The sequence below is a fragment of the Carassius gibelio genome, chromosome A25 (genome assembly GCF_023724105.1).
Source record: "Carassius gibelio isolate Cgi1373 ecotype wild population from Czech Republic chromosome A25, carGib1.2-hapl.c, whole genome shotgun sequence".
NCBI lineage: Eukaryota > Metazoa > Chordata > Actinopteri > Cypriniformes > Cyprinidae > Carassius > Carassius gibelio.
The window spans coordinates 981,876-999,182 of NC_068395.1; the positions used below are offsets into that span (position 1 = coordinate 981,876).

Sequence of the window (17,307 nt, forward strand, 5' to 3'; positions counted from 1 at the left end):
GGTCATGTAACTTCTGCTCTCCATCTGAAATCTCCATCGTGGATCTGAAGCAGTTTTAGCGTCAGATCAGACGTGAAATGCCCTCTCAGTCATTGTTATGAGCTCCTGGCATATTCCCCTGTGAGGGGGGAAGACAATTATATGCTTCCTCTGAGCTGGGTCACGCAGAGGCGAGGGTGGAGGCTGCTGAAAAGCCTTCTGGGAGCTTGTTGGTTGAACACAGGAATCTTCCTGTTTGTGTCTGAAGTGATGACCGCTGTAGATCCAGCGGACAGCTGCTCGCTGCTGGGAACCTCTTTAGTCCAGCTGCCTTTGGGACTTTGTGTGTGGAGTTACAGAAACGCTTGACTGTTTTGAAGAAGCACTTCTGTTGTTGTAGATAACTGGCTTACATTCAAAAGAATTCTAAAGAATTTAATGATTGTCCCATATTTGGGTTGAAGAATGCACTAGAGCTGCAACTAACGATTATTTTTTCTGTCGACTAATCTAACGATTATTTGTATTACAATAAATAATTAATCGAATGTTCTTTTTTTAATTAGCTAATGAATCTTTTGTATAACTTTACAAAAAAAAATTAAGTACAACTTCTAATATAATATTTCAACCTTTATTCATTTTCAACCAATGTGGTTGAAGTTTTTACAGTATAAAATAATAAAGAGGCAAAGAAAATTATTTTACTATGATAAATATGAGTTTATGATAGCGTTTATAATGAAATCACAGTAGCCATACATTTACAGTTGTCTGAGACGTCATGAAATGTTCTTTAGGATCACAAGCCATAAAATGTAGTCAGGGTTCTGCTAAGGTTTAGCGTGGTTTCCAGAAATCTGGAGCTGATTCTGGGTAGCTCGGTGGTTTGTGACTGTTGTCTCGCGGCGTGCTGTCTTTTAAGGGGCCGTTCACATCACGTCTTTTGCGCAATAAGCGCGCTAATAATGGAAGCGACGCGGTCGCGACGTGCTCGTTTTTTCCAGGCGCATCCGCACCGCTTCGAGTTAAAAACATCTCAACTTTCCAGAATGCCGCAAGCGCAAGAATATCAGACCTGAAGCAGGAAGTTGGTCACCAGATCACACGGTAACCAGTTAAACCGTAACACCGGAGAGCGCCAAGATGTTTTCCTCTGAGGTGCTCGCGCATCGCAGTTGTGCTGCGGTGGTACACCATATCGGTTTTGTGAAGGGAACAAAGGGCCATTTATTTGTCCTCTGTTTAAAGTATTCCCATACTTTTGATAACAGTGGTCTCTGTTTTTGTGATAGAATGCAACTTTCTCCATTCCCAGTATGCCATTACGTGCATACACAAACAGTGTGACGCGTCGACGCATTTCACGCATGTCGACATATTTTTGTAGTCGACGTAATCGATGGCGCTGACGAGTTGTTGCAGCACTAGAATGCACCAATGTTCTGTTGTTGTAAATAACTAGCTTACATTCCAATATTCTTTAATGTGAAGCTGATGTTTTACATTGGTTTTGTGCGGCATTTAAATATTAATTGACTTTCAAATTCCAACTCAGTTCCTGTATTTGAATTAAGGTACCAAACCAGATGCAGGATTGCAATTAAAATTTGAATGAAAGGAACATTTTTATTAATTGAAATCATAACTAATATTTGTCTAGAAAAGCAAAGTTTGTCCAGAAAAACTTTCAGTATGAAAAAAAAAAAAACTTAAGAAGACTAGAAATTTCTGAAAGTAATTTTACTGTATTTTACAAAACTGTAATTTTTATCTAGAAAAGCCTAGATGATACAGATTGGAATGAATTAGTGGTCGAAAACTTCATTACCCAGAATGCATGCCTTTTTTTAGTTAAATTAAATTCATTCCCTGATGTAAAGAGCAATGATCTGGAAACAGATTTTCAGTATAACAGATTTTTATACGTTTTATACGTTTTCTCAGTGGATGCTTCATCTGTTTGTCAGAGTATCTTGACAGAGCCGCTTTAAGGAGCAGATCTCTCTTTAGTGGCGTGAAAGAACACAGAGATGCAGCAGAAGGTCAGAGAGCGAGATAATGAAGCGCAGTCCTTCACGAGAGCTGTTTCTAAAGAGACATGCCTTGAGTTCACTCAGTGCTGACATCTAACAGCTCAATACCACTAATCCTGCTTTTCCTCTCGCCGTGTTTCTCAGATCTCGAGCCATATTTCTGCTAGAATGGACAGGAAGTAAGAAGTTTTTTTCCCCCGTCTGTGGATGTGGAATTATTTTTGAAATGTCAGTCAGGCTCATGCTAGAAAAAATGGCTTTGACGGGTTTCATTTTGCATTACAAGCACGAAGACTAAATGTTCTTTTGATTAGATTTAACAGCCTTGGCTTCAGGTCCAATTACGCCAAATGTTTTTTAGTTTTTCTTTTCTAAAATCACTTTCAGACAGCTTCATTTTTACTCTGCTTTAGCAAGCAGTGTAATTCCGGAAAAATAATGTTTTAATGTTTGTGGCTAACAAGGGGCAGTTCCTGTTATCTCACTTTCAATTCTTGGAAAGTGCACAGCACATTGTGCAGAACTGTTTTTACTGTTGATATTACTGTTGGAAATTGTGCAACTTCTTTTAAACGGCTAGTTCGCCCAAAATGAGATTTCTGTTGTTCATTTACCCTCAATTTGATAATACGACTTCATATCATTTAGAAAAAAGTTGCATGGGCCAATTTGATAGTTTTTATGGTGTGCTGTTGTATGAAAATTGGTGTGTGTGAAGATTCTTAAGTTATCTTGTGATTTCCACAACATAAATAACAACATATATGTTTGTAACGAGTTATACGAGCATGGTTGTGATAATTTGACTCCCTCTTGATAAATGCTCTCATAGAGGGGTAATTCTCCCGTCTGGATGGATCGTAGGAAAGTCATGGTTTTTCTTTTGTACCCTTTTTATAATATTTCCATTCTGGAGTCAGTGGGATGGTTGTAGATCCATCATGGCGCAGCTGCACGTATTGTTTAGTTGGGTTCACAGCCTCCCGTCACCATCCAGCTGAGATTTAGTTTGCCAGCCTTTCACATCTCCCCGTTTCTCTCTCTGTGCCAACCTTTTAACAAACCGTCAGCCAGAATGTCTCTCTTCTTTTGTTCAGCCTAGAGACCTTGGGTGGGCGATTGGCAGAAAGTATTGCCCAGTTCACAAGATTGTGGTGATAACTCCATTTATTACAGTGTGGGCCTTGTGTTACAGTTTTTAAAAATATCAGAGCTTTGGAATATAAATATATAAACACTGGTAATTGTGGTTTGCGTTAGCATTTATGGAAACCACCATACCAAAACCTGATGACTACCCTCACAACATGTAGCCTATTAATAAAAACTCAAGTGTTAAAAGCAAAAACCCTGGAGTGAGAAAGCACATGACCATCAGTAGTCTTCGATGTACATTTATTATATTGTAGTTATTTGTAAAAAGACAGAAACCTCAATCTCATACATGGGTCATGTGTAACCATATTGTTCAGGATCTGTTGTTTCATTGGTTGTGTGAGCATTTCTTTTGGTGGATGTTGGTATAAGACATTCCTCAGTGGACCCCTGACTCCTTTTGGGGCCCCGCGGCTCCTTAATCGCTCCAAACATGGGTGTGAGTTTCACCATTGTGGCCATTCTTATTGATCCAATGACATGTCTGGCTCATATTTCACCTCCTAATCAAAGGAAATATTTTTTTTTATCATACATGTATAATTAATTTAATAATTTAATTTAATACCTGTATATTTCTTAGTGAGATAAACCTTTGCACAAAATGCATTATAAATGTTTGTAATTTACACTTGATCAAGGTTTGAAATCTAGATTCATGTTGCACATTTTTCTGTGCTATTGTTCAGTTGATTTCCACTGAAGCACACAGGAAACGCTCTCTGATTCTTTTCCAACCGTGTGCTTTTTCTTCAAGTGCTCGTTTTAGCCGTGGCATGAATTAAACATGGGCTTGTAAAGGTAACGTTTCGCAGCTCCTGCAGCGATGAAACCCTTGGAGCTGGTGCTTGTGCACCTCACAACTCACTTTTTGGAGATTTCTATTTTGGAAGGCATGACGAGAGAAGTTTGGAATGATCTGCAGAATCGGTGTGTGGAGGGAAGCTTGGCTTGAGTTGAAGCATGTGCTCTTCAGAAATATATTGGCTTGGACAAACACCATTGAACACACAGCTGCTGGCCATATTGTGGCTTTGCATTTGCTGGTTTTGAAAGGAAATACATTGATCAGGAGCTAACGGTGTTTAAAAGAGTCCTTTTTTCTTATGGTTCTTTTTAAAGCATGCAAAGAAGCATTGCAAGCTGTTTTCAGGAGCAGGTCTCCTTAGCTCAGATGCCCATCATATCCCATCGATGACACGTCTGCGGCTGTATTCCAGCACTTTAACATGCGTGACTCTGGAAAGTCAGCGTAAATAACACATTCTCCTAATCAAAACAGATGGCAGGCTGTTGTGGGTTTGGTTTAGTGTGCCTGAGATTCTCCTGGAAACCACATCTGAACCCAACTCCTTTATCCCAGCCCCACACTGGACGTGACCCACATGGTAAATCCCAATGGCTTCCTTACAGTAACTGCATATCTCTGAACTCTAGCAGTCGGTCTTCAGCACGCTTAAAAATACCGGTTCTTTATTGGTATCAGTGGTTCCTTGGAGAAACTCAATTGAACCAGAAAAGGTTAGTGAAAGAAGATTCTTTAGATGATTCAAATGTTCACTAAAATAAAGATTCCTAAAGTGGGTTTTTGCAGCAATGCCATAGAAGAACCATTTTGGGTTCCCCAAAGAACCTTCCAGCTATCAGTTCTTAAAAGAACCGTTTTTTTCCTTAGAGTAAAGAACATTTTAATAATCTACTTACCTTTTTCTACTTTAAATAACCTTTTGTTCCAATGAAAACACTCCATGGAACTTTTTCCATTTCTATAGAACCTTTCCTTTTTAAAAATAAAGGTTGTTTATTGGTATTGATGGTTCCCCAAAAGCACTTTTATTGTTTTCTTTAGATAATTCAAATGTTCTTCACACTTTTTAAAGTTTATTTTAACCTTTTCTTCTATAGCATCATTGTAAAAACCTTTATTTCTAAAAGTGTGGGAACCTTCCATTGTATAAAAGGTTCTTTGCATTCTTAAATATTGAGGTTCTTGATCGGCATTGATGGTTCTATTAGGAACCTTTAACAATCATGGAATCTTTACATTTGACAATTGTGGAAAATGTTTTTTTAGGTTATTAAAATGTTCGTCACAGTAAGAAAATCATGGTTCTATTAAGAACAGTTGACTGAAAGGTCCTTTTGGAAAACCAACAATGGTTCTTCTGGCATCTCTGCCAAAATCCCCATTTGGAACCTTTACTTTTAAGAGTTGTAGTGTGCATTAGATCAGAGAAAATGGCAAAACAACATTGTTTTTGGTGGTTGCAACTTTGCTTCTTTAAAAAACTTTTGGATATAAACATGAGTATGGAGTGATTGGTAGCAGGCCAAAAAGATATATCATTTTCTAGATTTACAGTGTTGCACTAATAGTGTTTAAGCACTACTGTAGATAAACAAGTCGGCCATGCTGACTCATCTGTGCATGAATGTGCATTCGGGCGAGTGGGTTGGTTAATTACAGTGAGCTTTACAGTGAACTCTCCTTATTTGGAAATGAGCTGAGAGCATCTGACCCTGAAGGCCTGAGCTGATTGATGATGTGTGTTCAGAAAACAAAGACTGAGTCAAACGAGGCTTGTGTGTTTGTCTGTTTGCTGTAGACTTCTGTCCATGTGTTGTCTCTAGGCCTCCGCTCGTGAGCTGTCTTTAATTGTCATCTTGGCAACAAATGGCTTCACTTCGCTGGAGGTTATTTTGTAGAAATTACCTTTGTATCAAGTCTGGCACTTTACACCTTTCTCAAATTACTTCAAATTAGGACCTACATGGGACCTCAAATTAGCTTTGCGTTGTCACTTTTTGCATGGAAAGAAAGCTGCAACCATTAATTAGGAGCACATTCATAGTGTTGTTATGAACCGCTACCACAACAAAGTTGTTGTTAATTGATTGGCAACACTTTTCATGCCGTAGCTTGGGCTTAATGCTTTCAGCCAGCAATTTCAATCTGAACACTATCAGGGTGAAATGGATTTGAAATAATTGAAGACAATGAAGGGCTTGGACACAAGTGTTCTCTTATGATGTGCATTAGTTTGTCTCTGAACTACAAATGTGACGCCCACAGTACACACTTGGCGTGCAGACTTTGCCAACGGAGGTGTCTTTGAAATTATTGTTTTATGTTTTATGTTATTCAGTAGATCGTTGTCACGCCTTGATTGCACACTTTAACTTCCCACATGTTTGTACACTTCACCTGGCTTGTACATTAGGTTTATGGCAGATTAATTAGTAGTGTATTGGATTTGACTACGGAAAGTCATTTTGTCATCTTTTTTTAGAGACCCTGCTTTTAATGGTACACTTGTTAGGGTAAGCAATGGGTTTTGATGTATTTAATGTTTAATTTATTAATGAATTCAATTGCATATTTTATTTCTTATTCTTTTTTTGTAATTATTGTACTTAATTTTACATTTTTATCATTTTAGTTATTTTATGCCACATCAGCAAAGGCTAAAATAATATAATTGTATAAAAAAATGTTTTTTTTTTTTTTTTTTTATAGAATCTGAACATTTTTGAATTTAGGAAATATTCAACTAACTTTGTTAATTTTATTTATTTATTATAGTTGTCTTTTAATATGTTTGATTAGACAAACAAAAATGTATATTTTTTTAAATCATAGAATGTCTATGATATGCTAAACTGAAGGATGTAATAGATGCCACTGTAGCAGTGTAGTTTTTGATGAATCTTCTGTTGTTTGTGGTTCTAAATAGAGCAGCATGAACATTCATCACAGTTTCTCCTTTTGTGTTCCACTGAAGAAAGTCCATCAGGGTTTGATCTGACCTGTGGTGATGACAGACTGTTCTTGATTTTGACTGTGATGAGAAAGCGGTTTAAGTAGTCAGGAAACCATGCTTTCAGATAGTAGCCCTGTGATCTCGCTCGTCAGCGTCTGTGTTCCCCGCAAACAGCATTTCTGTCCTCTCTGAGAATAGGCTGTAAATTATCTGTGACATGAAGACTGTAGACCCTCCAGAAGCCAAAGAATTCACGTACTGCGAGACCTTGGTGCACAGGGTAGTTGAGATTAAAGGCCAGAAATGGTTCATTTTCACCTTTGCTGATCACATCAAAGCTTTGCTATCTGACAAAAAGAGCTTCTGATTGGAGAACCGCCCAAGCAAAAGGTCTGTTGCATCCAGGGTCTTCGGGGCACGTCTACGAGCGCTCGGCTGACCGTAATCAATGACCTGGCAGACGTCTGAACCCAAACTGGCTGCTCGGGGGGCAATGCAGAACTGTACATCGCGTACGGCCACAGATTGAGATCACGCTGCGCTTCCAGACCGGACGCCGCTCCTGACATTTGGCTGAGATGGAGTCTGGCTGAACCTGCGGGACGCTTGATTCCCATCACCTGAAGCTTCCTGCACTTTTCTATTTCAGTCAGCAGTTCAAGCACACAATCCAATTACACGGTGGAACCTCGGTGTGATAGCTAGCGTGGAACTAGCGCTCGGCCCCGCAGGCAGACTCTTAGAAATAGCTCGTTAAGAAACCCCTTTCCTGCCCCGTAATTGGCTGTGTTTGGAGGAGCTGGAAAATATTTGTAAGTTGAGGTGCTGCTTGACTTCTCTAACATCTTGCAGCTGTCATAAAGGCATTAATGCCACGTACGTCTTTGTTGCAATTATTGTTATGCAGCAATATATCAACAAAACAATTCAAAAGATATTTTGAGGAAAAAAAAAATTTTTATTAACCCTCTGGAGTCTAAGGGTATTTTTGGGGCCTGGAGAAGTTTTGTCATGCCCTGATATTTGTGCTTTTTTCAGTTTCTTATACACATCTAAATGGGTAAAGTCTAATCTTACTGTAATTAGCACAAACTGGGCTATAATAATATGTGAAATGAATGTATGTACATGATTGTGTTTTTGAGAAAAACTAAAAATGTTAAAACACTTGAATAAGGCAAAAAAAAAAAAAACACAAAGAACAATGGTTCCCGGGATTTTTGAGAACTGGTTGTAGCCTAAAATTTTTCTTTCTAAATAATGTGAAAATCATCTTGTTTACTCACTCACAGAAAACAATATATTGATTTAAATTTTCTAAGACACTTTTTGTTGGTAAAAGTCATATGCGAGTAGGCGTCAACTATCATGAATATCATTGTGATTTACACCTGAGAAGACAAAGCCCTGCATAATGAGCTGCATAATGAGCTGCATAATGAGCTGCATAATGAGCCTCTCATTCAACTGTGCCACTCTGAGGGAGGACTTACAAAAAAGAATGTAACCCTTACATTCTTATTATTATCATAATTATCATTATTATTATTAATATTAATGTTGAAAAGAGCTGAGAATATTTTTTCAGGTTTTTTAGGGGGGATAAATTAAAAGAACACCCTTTTTTATTACATTTGTTACGGTTACATTTATTTGTTACATTTATATTATTAACATCAAGCTTTTGAATGATATTGTATTGCATATTGTTATTGAAACTTCATAATATTTCACTTAATTATACATTTAGTCAGGAATTATAGTTTGGAAAGTCTAACTAGTAAAATGTTTAGACGTTATGTGAAAACTAGTACAAGTATATAAATAAATATAAAGAGACTTACTCATGTTAATGATCTCTGCTGAATAAAGTGAGGAAATCCATTTCTCAAATCCTCAACCACATCACATCTGTTTGGGGTGAATTATGTCTTATTCCTCTCATCGCGAAGCAAACAGTAAAATAAAAGAACTTGAACAGTCTCGCTGCTTTTTCTTCTGTGTGGGTGTATTCAAGCCACGCTTCAGTTTGAATCTGAAAAGCGCGTTCAGCGCAGGGGCGTGGTCACATTAGATATAATGAACGAGATATGAAAAACAGACATCGCGTTGTTTTGATATGGATTACTTTATCACAGAATGTTTTCGGCAGCACTTGTTTAGTTTAAAAGTAGACATGTCAGGCTTTCTATAGATATCTCTCTCATGTCTCTTCGTTGAGTATTCACTGAGTTACAGTTCATTTTAATAACTTGTTTGTACATGACGATCAGCGCAGACAAAGACTGCAGACAGCACACCTTGTATGTTATCTTTATTTTATAAGTGCACAAAGTTTTGTTATGTCTGTATCCAAAAACAAAAGTAGACCCTTTACAGATTTGATTGATGTATTGCTCTTATCTGTACGATTAAAACTGAAAGTGTAATTGAAGTTCTTTTCGGGGTTATCAGGAGAAAATGACTCATAACGTGTATACGCATTAATAGACTCCTTTAAACGTATTTTATAATGTTAACTTCAAATAATACTTACAGTACAATGTATTTTAATGTTTTTATCTAAAATGATAAAATGATTTGTCAACAGACCTTTATTTCCATTTGGTCATTTAGCAGACACTTATCCAAAGTGACTTACAAATAGGGATGGGTACCGAAACCCGGTATTAAACTAGCCCCGGGGCTAAATTATGAAAGACCGTAGTATCAGTAAGATCTGATGGTATCGGTTCTGCTTTCGGTACTGGAGGGGAAAAAATGAATGTACTTTTTGCTTATTAATGTAATATAATGTAATGTAATAATCGTGCACATTTTATCTCACCAAACATTTCTAATGTGCGATCATATTTGTCTGTGAAATCTGCGAGATCTCTCATGCGCGCCGCGGAGGCTGTCTGTCAGTCACACACACACACACACACACAACAAGAACGAGCGCAGGGCACACAAACGCATATGGGGCTGTTCACATATCGCGTCTTTTGCGTGCTCAAGTTCGTTATTTCAAATATAGGCGCCCATTATGCGCACTCATAATGGAAGCGAGGCTTTGGTGAAAAAAAATCAGAAAGCGGCGTGCCAAGCGTTTTCTACGCGTTTTTAGATGCGATATGTGAACGGCCCCTTACAGTATGAAAACTCCTGCTCAATCAAAGAGTGACTATGGCGGAGACCGCAAAACGTTCCAAAGTGTGGTTATACTTCACTAGAGTTGATGCAGACAACGCTGGTTGTCATAAGTGCAACAAAAAATTTGCATGTAAGGGCGGAAACACAAGCAATCTGTCAAAGTATCTTTCAAAAGTGCATTATGTGAAGACAGAGAAATGCAAAGTTTTTGACTGCCTAACACAACACAAAGTACCGATAAGAATACCATTAAAGGACCGTTAAGCAGTATCGGTAAGAGTAGTAATACCGTTAAAACCATAACGATACCCATCCCTCCTTACAAATGAGGACAATGGAATATTTATTTATTTATTGTATATTGACTGAATACTGTGTAAAATAGAATGTCATATTGTTGTATTTTAGCTTTTAGAATTTTTTTTTTAATATATTTAATTTAAATACACATTTTATGTATACTGTATATAATATTGTGTAAAATAGTTTATTCTTTTATTCTGAAAACGGTATAAAAATGCAACATGAAATATACACTTACACAGTATTCAATAGTGATTATTATAAGGTATCAATGATGTGACAATTCTGTGTGTGTATTTGATTTATTTATTATTATTATTCCCAAAATTTTATTGTCCTAAAGTGATGAAATTGCTAAATATCAACCAAATAAAGTGCTTGCATGTTGTATTATCTGCAACTACTCTGGTTGTTCATTTCCACCACATTGTTAATTATGGGTAATTATTAATAATTGTTTGGTTAATTAATGCTGGTCAAACATTTTGTGCATTAACCACAGATTATCCCTGATCAATATGTTGCGAGCCTGGCCTTTGTGTTTTCGGCTCACTGTGCAGTGTTAAGGGCAGTGCAGTCGGCCAAATGTAGATAGGATTTCACTTTCTTTTACTGTGTGGTTAAACGGGGAACCCAACTCCTCCAGACCGGCCCAGGACAGCTGGTTCTCTTCTCTCCTGGGTTAGATCAAATGTTTCCTTCGTGGGCACTAACACTGCTGCTGGAGATGAACTCGGTTTGATTTGGCTAATGGTGGATCATGAGATTGGCAGAGCAAGATCGTTGGCTTCTTGTCGTCTCCGTGATAAAATCCTACACTTGTCTTCTTGTATATCTCAAAGGAAAAAGACAAGAAGGCAAGGGAGAATTCCAAGAGGGGAAGATGAAAAGGCATGCAACGCTGCTTTCATTGATGCAGTGTGTAATTTAACCACGGGAAGTGCCTCCCTCCCTTTCACCGAGCCCGGGCTCTTCAGAAAGAGCTGTGATTTAGTCTGACGGAGAGCCTGTCAGTTCCTGCAGCCTTTGAAACCGCTTTTTTATTAGAGAATCTCAATTACTCAAGCGCCGAGAGGGAGTTAAAGCTCTGAGGCCGGTCTGGCACTGAAGGCACAAGCGCTTCTCAATCAGGTCAGAGGGCTCTCTTGATTTTACATTTCATCTTTGTTGTCTTGTTGTTTTTCTTCATCCCGTCCCTGATTGTATTCGCTCTTTGATCTGTTTTTCATCATCAAACAGGCGCGAGACTGGTATCGATCCTCGATCCTGTCACCCCACCGAGGCGTCTGCACAAGAGCCCATTTGAGTTTCAGCTCACGTTTTTCCATCAAGCCGAGGCGTCCGCAGTGGATGCCTGTGTTAATTAGGCCTGTGTCGTGTCGGGTGGCGCTGGGTTTGGGAGCTCGCCTCCCTCGAGCGCTCCCGCTGCTTGCTGGCATGTGGCAGGGAAAGCTAAATTAGTTTAACGCCGTTATTGGAAGGGCACAAGTACCTGAGTCTCAGGGAAATGAAAAGGAATACCTGTTCTAGAGCCGCTCGAACATGGTCTTTTTGGGTTCTTGCTTTACCTTCAGACGATACTTGCCAAAGACGAGTGGAAGCACAATTTAATAACCTTTCACAATAATCCGCTTCTCTTCGGGCATATTGATTTGGTTATCCATCAAACGACATCAAAAACAGAACTCAAGCATGTGCGGCACGTTCTTGTCTGGCGCAAATCAAAGCTTTGTTTCTTTGCCTTCAGTGTTTGAATGAGGAGCAGACAAAAGGCTTCTTTTTACTCGCTTTTACAGCGCCGAGCGCATTTCATCATTCGGTTCCTAATTAGGTTGTATGTTAGAACGTGACAGCCGCTTGCATCATCAGTTGTGTTGAGATATGAATGAGTTTTGGAAATATTTGGCTTTTCACATTTATTGGCAACATCAAAAAGCCAGGGCGAGTAGGGACGATAATTATAAAGATAACAATATAGTTCTAAAAATTTTTCTCAATATTAAAGAATAGCAGAGTTCGCACCAACATCTATAAAGGCACAGATAAATTATATCCGTGGAATCACTTTCAGAACTATTTTTTTTTCTAGCTGATGAACGATAAAAACATTGACAGCCAATCAGAATCCATCCTCTTATAACGAGCCTGAGAATTTAAAGCGACAGGCACACCTACGCTTAGAATAAACGGACAATATTGTTCACTGGTGGACGTTAATATCGTTATCTTTATAGATGTTTATATTTATCGTTCTTTGTCTGAACGCGTATTGTGTAATTTAACTTGTAAACGAATATGATTTGACTGCAGGAAGTAGAGTTCCCTGACCCCAGCGAGATGCGAGCATAGTATGGAGTCAAACTTCAAAACATTAGACATTAAATTAAAAAGAATATGAGAGTTAATTTTCGAAACCATTTATTCGAAAATGGCCTTCACTTTCAATAATGGCATCTTTGGAAGTTCTATGCTCAAAGCTTTTCATAGTGCGGAGAGAGCAGGGGACTGATGACTGTGATAGTGGAAGTCCGTCTTAACATGGGTTCCAACGACAGTCGTTTGGAAAGCTTCCTGCAGGACACACTCTATGTTCCCTGGTGGACTGAAGGACTACAGCAAACCACTGATTAGTGTCCTCTCATTCCACCATCTGTCTCCTCGACTAACTTAAGTAGCTCTTAGTTTTATTAGACGACCGCCAAACTGTAGTAGTGCAGTTAAACCAGTTTGTGGTTCGTACTGTCTTTTATGTGACCTCTTTTGAGTATTACGGGTAATGACTTTGACCTTTAATCGGCGTCTTTCTGTTCTATTTCTGTCCCAGACTAGATGAATAATGTAGAGCTTTTTATTCGAACTAGTTATCCGTGTTTGTTTATGGGTTGTTAAGTGTTCTTGAGAATCTGTAATAAACCGATTTTAAGCGTCTTTGACATTAAAAAGGTTTTTGTTTCTATTTAAAGATCAGTGACATTTGGAAAGTGTTGAATGTGTGTAATTCATGGCCACGGAAAGTGATTTAAGTGACTTAAACAACACTGTGCATGCTGAAATCCTGTCTGAGGTGTTGCACCCCATAAGTTCATCTTTAAAGAACCATCGCTTCAGCCATCGAAACACTGCTTATACATCAAATCATTGACAACAGTCAAGATTACAAGAATTTAACACAATATGGTGATTGGTTTTGCAGGACTTTTTGCAGCATTGTGTACATGTTTGCTTTTTAAAACTTATTTTAGATCCTTTGGCTTCAGATCCGATCTTTTGTGCCTAGTCCAACTGAGGTGGACATCTGACATTTACATGTTTTTAATATTTGTCTGTAATATTCTGACACTGTGCTTAACCTAAAGGATGAGTCTACAGGACTGAGCGGTTTATTTGTCATGCACCTACGTTACTAGTTGACTAGTGAATTTATTTTTTATCTTATTTTCTTTCCTTTCATTTCTTTTTAAGCTGAGTTGCTGAGGTCTTCACATGATGACAGCATGACATGCTTTATCTTGCGACAGTAATATGCTAAAATCATGTTAGCATGCTTTTCAGATTCAGGATTTAATTTCAATGCCATGAGCATAGCATTGATGTTGTAATGAGCTCAACTTTGACCGTATTTGAAAGACCCCAGTGTTATGATTTAATCTGTTGTGAACCATCTAGCTGTAGCTGATTTAAAAAACAAGATTATTGTAGGAACGTTGATTGGTGGACCTGAACTTAAAACAATCTAATTATGGTGCTGCCTTAAAACCAACCAGGCATTCAGACAGTCCACGACTAGTGGGTTTTGAAAATATGTAGTTTTGCTCATCCTTGATGTCTTTAATGTTCACTTGTGAGGAAGTTAATAGCAATGCTGTTTAGTCTCAAAGCGAGCGGCATGTTTGAGTCATTCTCATTCCAGCAGTCATCCGTTGAGCGTTAATGTCAATCTGTCATTGAAGAAGGGTAGTGTTTCCATGTGTTGTGATGCAATCTCTGACTATGAACTGATGGTGACCATGATTCAGCTGAATAGTTTTTTGTCTAAAAAGATTACTCTGCATGTATTTGTAATTCATGTGCAGTGGAAGAGCTTGCGAAACCTTTTATATCTAGGCCCTTGAAAGGATTCTGATGTTATTGTAAGCTGTTTTATAAGAGCAGTGTGCTTGTAAGATTTCCTCATTTCTTACATATTGTCTTGTTGTTTTTACCCCCCCTCCCCCAGGGCAACAATGTGGGTTACTGGGAAGGGGAAACCAACAGGACCCTGAGGCTTGTGTAAATGTGTTTCCCAACAGCCTCAGTCGTCTGAGAAGGTCAGACCTCCCTGTGGCGCGCTTGGGCCGCTGGCACTAAGATGTCCCTCAGTAGTGGCACTGCAGGCGGGAAAGGTGTGGACTTGAATGCGGTGGACACTTACGACAGCGGCGATGAGTGGGAAATTGGTGTAGGCAACCTGATCATTGACCTTGACGCCGATTTAGAGAAAGAAAAGCTTGAGATGTCGGGCACTAAGGACGGGGACGGACTGGCTGCTGCCTCGAGTGCCGTAGCAGCATTGCCGGACAACATCAAGTTTATTAACCCAGTGCCTCCCCCGCCGATCAAGGACAGCAAATCCAAAGCTAAGCGTAGCAAGAATTCCAAGGACAGTAGCAAATCCTCAAACCCTGAAGGGGGTAAGAAGGACTCCCAGGGACGGACCCAAAACGAGGCCACTGGGCCAACTATGGGAAGTGGTTCCACAACTTTACCTTCCGGGAAAGGTTCAGATAAAAGTAACAAAGCCTCTCGTAATGTTCAGACTGGCAAAAAGGACAAGGAGGGTTCTGGGAAAAGCAAGAAGGAGAAAAACGAAGGGGTACAAGCTGGGAGTGTGCCCTCGGAAAAGGACCCATCAGCCCAGGTCATGCCTTTAGGCCAGGCACGCAATACCCCATTTGAGGGGACGCAAAATTCGGACCTTGTTGGTGCTGAGCAGCTAGGGAATATTACCCTCGATACCACTGGAATAGTCACTCCTCTGGCTATCAAGAGCGAACCAGAAGAAGTGGAAAATAATGATTGCAGGACCATGAAGAAAGTTAAAAGTGAAAAGGTGAGTCCACTGGTGTTTTTATTGCTCTTCAAGCAGGAAATGAGCATTGCATTGTGGTTTTTAGTTTGGTTTTAAGTTTGTGTTTTTATAAGAATTTGGTTGAGTATTATAAACGGTGCTTGTATAATGCAGTAGAAGCTGGAAGCTAATGCTGTTCCAAATGTTAAAAGTTGACAATGACTTAGAACCTGACATATCCTGGTGTGCCAATTTGCTGGCTGCATTTCATTTGGCACTAGTCTATTTTAAAGTGCGGAAAACAAGGCATGCTTCAGTTGGTGTTCTCTATGTCCTTTTAGTAATGCATAAGTGCTGCCAAAAAGAATAGCTATACAGCTGTGAGAACAGCTGTAATGCTAATAAGTTTATGATACCAATTGTTGATAACCAGATTTCTACCAAACTGGTTAAACTTTAGTCGCTCCAGTTACGGAGCTCAGGTTAAGTGTGAGATTTCATTTTTATCTTCACATGCTAGTTTTTTGTCTGGTTGAAGTTTTTGTTGCCCAGTCTTGTTTGAATTGAGTTGTTGGCCAATTGAAGAGGTTTTCTCGATTATCCTTTGCACTCAATTATTGGCCTACTAGTTCTCAAGGAATTTTGGCAGCTGGTCTAATTTGTAGCTTGATCTTTCATGTTAAAACAAGAATCCATGCCTCGACAGATTGTTCTTAGAAGAATGTAGAGTTCAGCATATTCCCCACAGTAAAACACACTTTCTTGTTCAAATATGAGATACAAAGATCAGCAAAGAAGACTAATGTATTAATGTACTTTGAAGTCATTAAATTCTGAGAATGTATTATATTGAACTGCTTTATGTTGAACATTGACTAAGCCTGGCTTGTGCATTACAAACTGAGAGGGTTAACTAATGTATCTGCTTACAACAGTTTTGTTAAATTCCTTGCTAGTGACTCAGTCAGTAGTTGTTCATACTCACAGCATTGTGTTCCCTACATAGTGGGCCTCCCGGGAGCCATTGAAATGTAACACTTTGACTCCTTGCTTACTCTCAATTGTGACAGGCAGCCAAATATAGGCTAATGGAAATGTTTTCTTTAGACAGAACTGATAGTGACCCATTTTGTAGCATCATTGAAAAATATTTTTTGGTTAACTACGGCTTGACTTGATATAGTTTCATTTTTTTACCTTGTTTGTATGGGATTTCAGTGAACACTATTCCTTTCTTTTGGTCCAAGAATGTAGGTTAACAACGGTGGTCTAATTTCATTATGTTCCTGCATGTCACCAGCACTGGTAAAGTCATGGGTTCTATTCCCAAGGAATGCTAAAGGCTGATGAAATTCATACCTTCGCTTTGGGTAAAATTGCCTGTCAAATGCATAGCAGTACATTTTATTGTGCATTGTGTTCACTAAGCATTGTCATTTGCATTGACTTGCATTGTGTTACTGTAGCTCAAACAGTAGAGTAACACCAAGGTCTTTGGTTTGATTCCCATGGAATACAGGAACTGATAAAACAACATATGCCTTGAATATAATGCAAGATGCTTTTTTGGATAAAAGTGTCAGGCAAATTCTTAACGGTAAATTGCATAGCATTTAAAGTTTAAATGTTAATCTTTTTGTTTTATCTTTAATGCTTTTTTTATTCTTTGAGGTTCTTTTCTCATTTGATTCTGTTCTGGTGGTTGGTTAGAGTGATACTGAGACTTGTCACTGGTAGAAACCTTTCTGTTGGCCCTATAGTGCTCCGCGACCAATAACCCCATTCATGGCTTCCTCTGACTGCTGCTATTGTCTTCTGGTACATTCCTTAAACAAGCACAGGGGGTTCACGCGGGGCCTCAGGGGGAGGGACCACAAGAGCTCAAACTAAA

The 17,307-nt window shown here is 38.9% G+C and overlaps 1 protein-coding gene across 2 annotated transcripts in view; it reads left to right on the plus strand.

Moving 5' to 3' along the window:
* LOC127946754 (zinc finger protein 609) overlaps window positions 1–17,307 on the plus strand; it is a 78,377-nt gene that overhangs the window by 9,418 nt on the left and 51,652 nt on the right. Inside the window, exon 2 of one of the 2 annotated variants that reach the window (XM_052543498.1) lies at window positions 14,586–15,458. The exons of the other annotated variant lie outside the window; for it this stretch is intronic. Coding sequence (XP_052399458.1) covers window positions 14,718–15,458 — 741 coding nt within the window. The 5' untranslated portion in view covers window positions 14,586–14,717. The remainder of the gene's footprint in view (window positions 1–14,585; window positions 15,459–17,307) is intronic. 2 annotated transcript variants of the gene reach the window in all.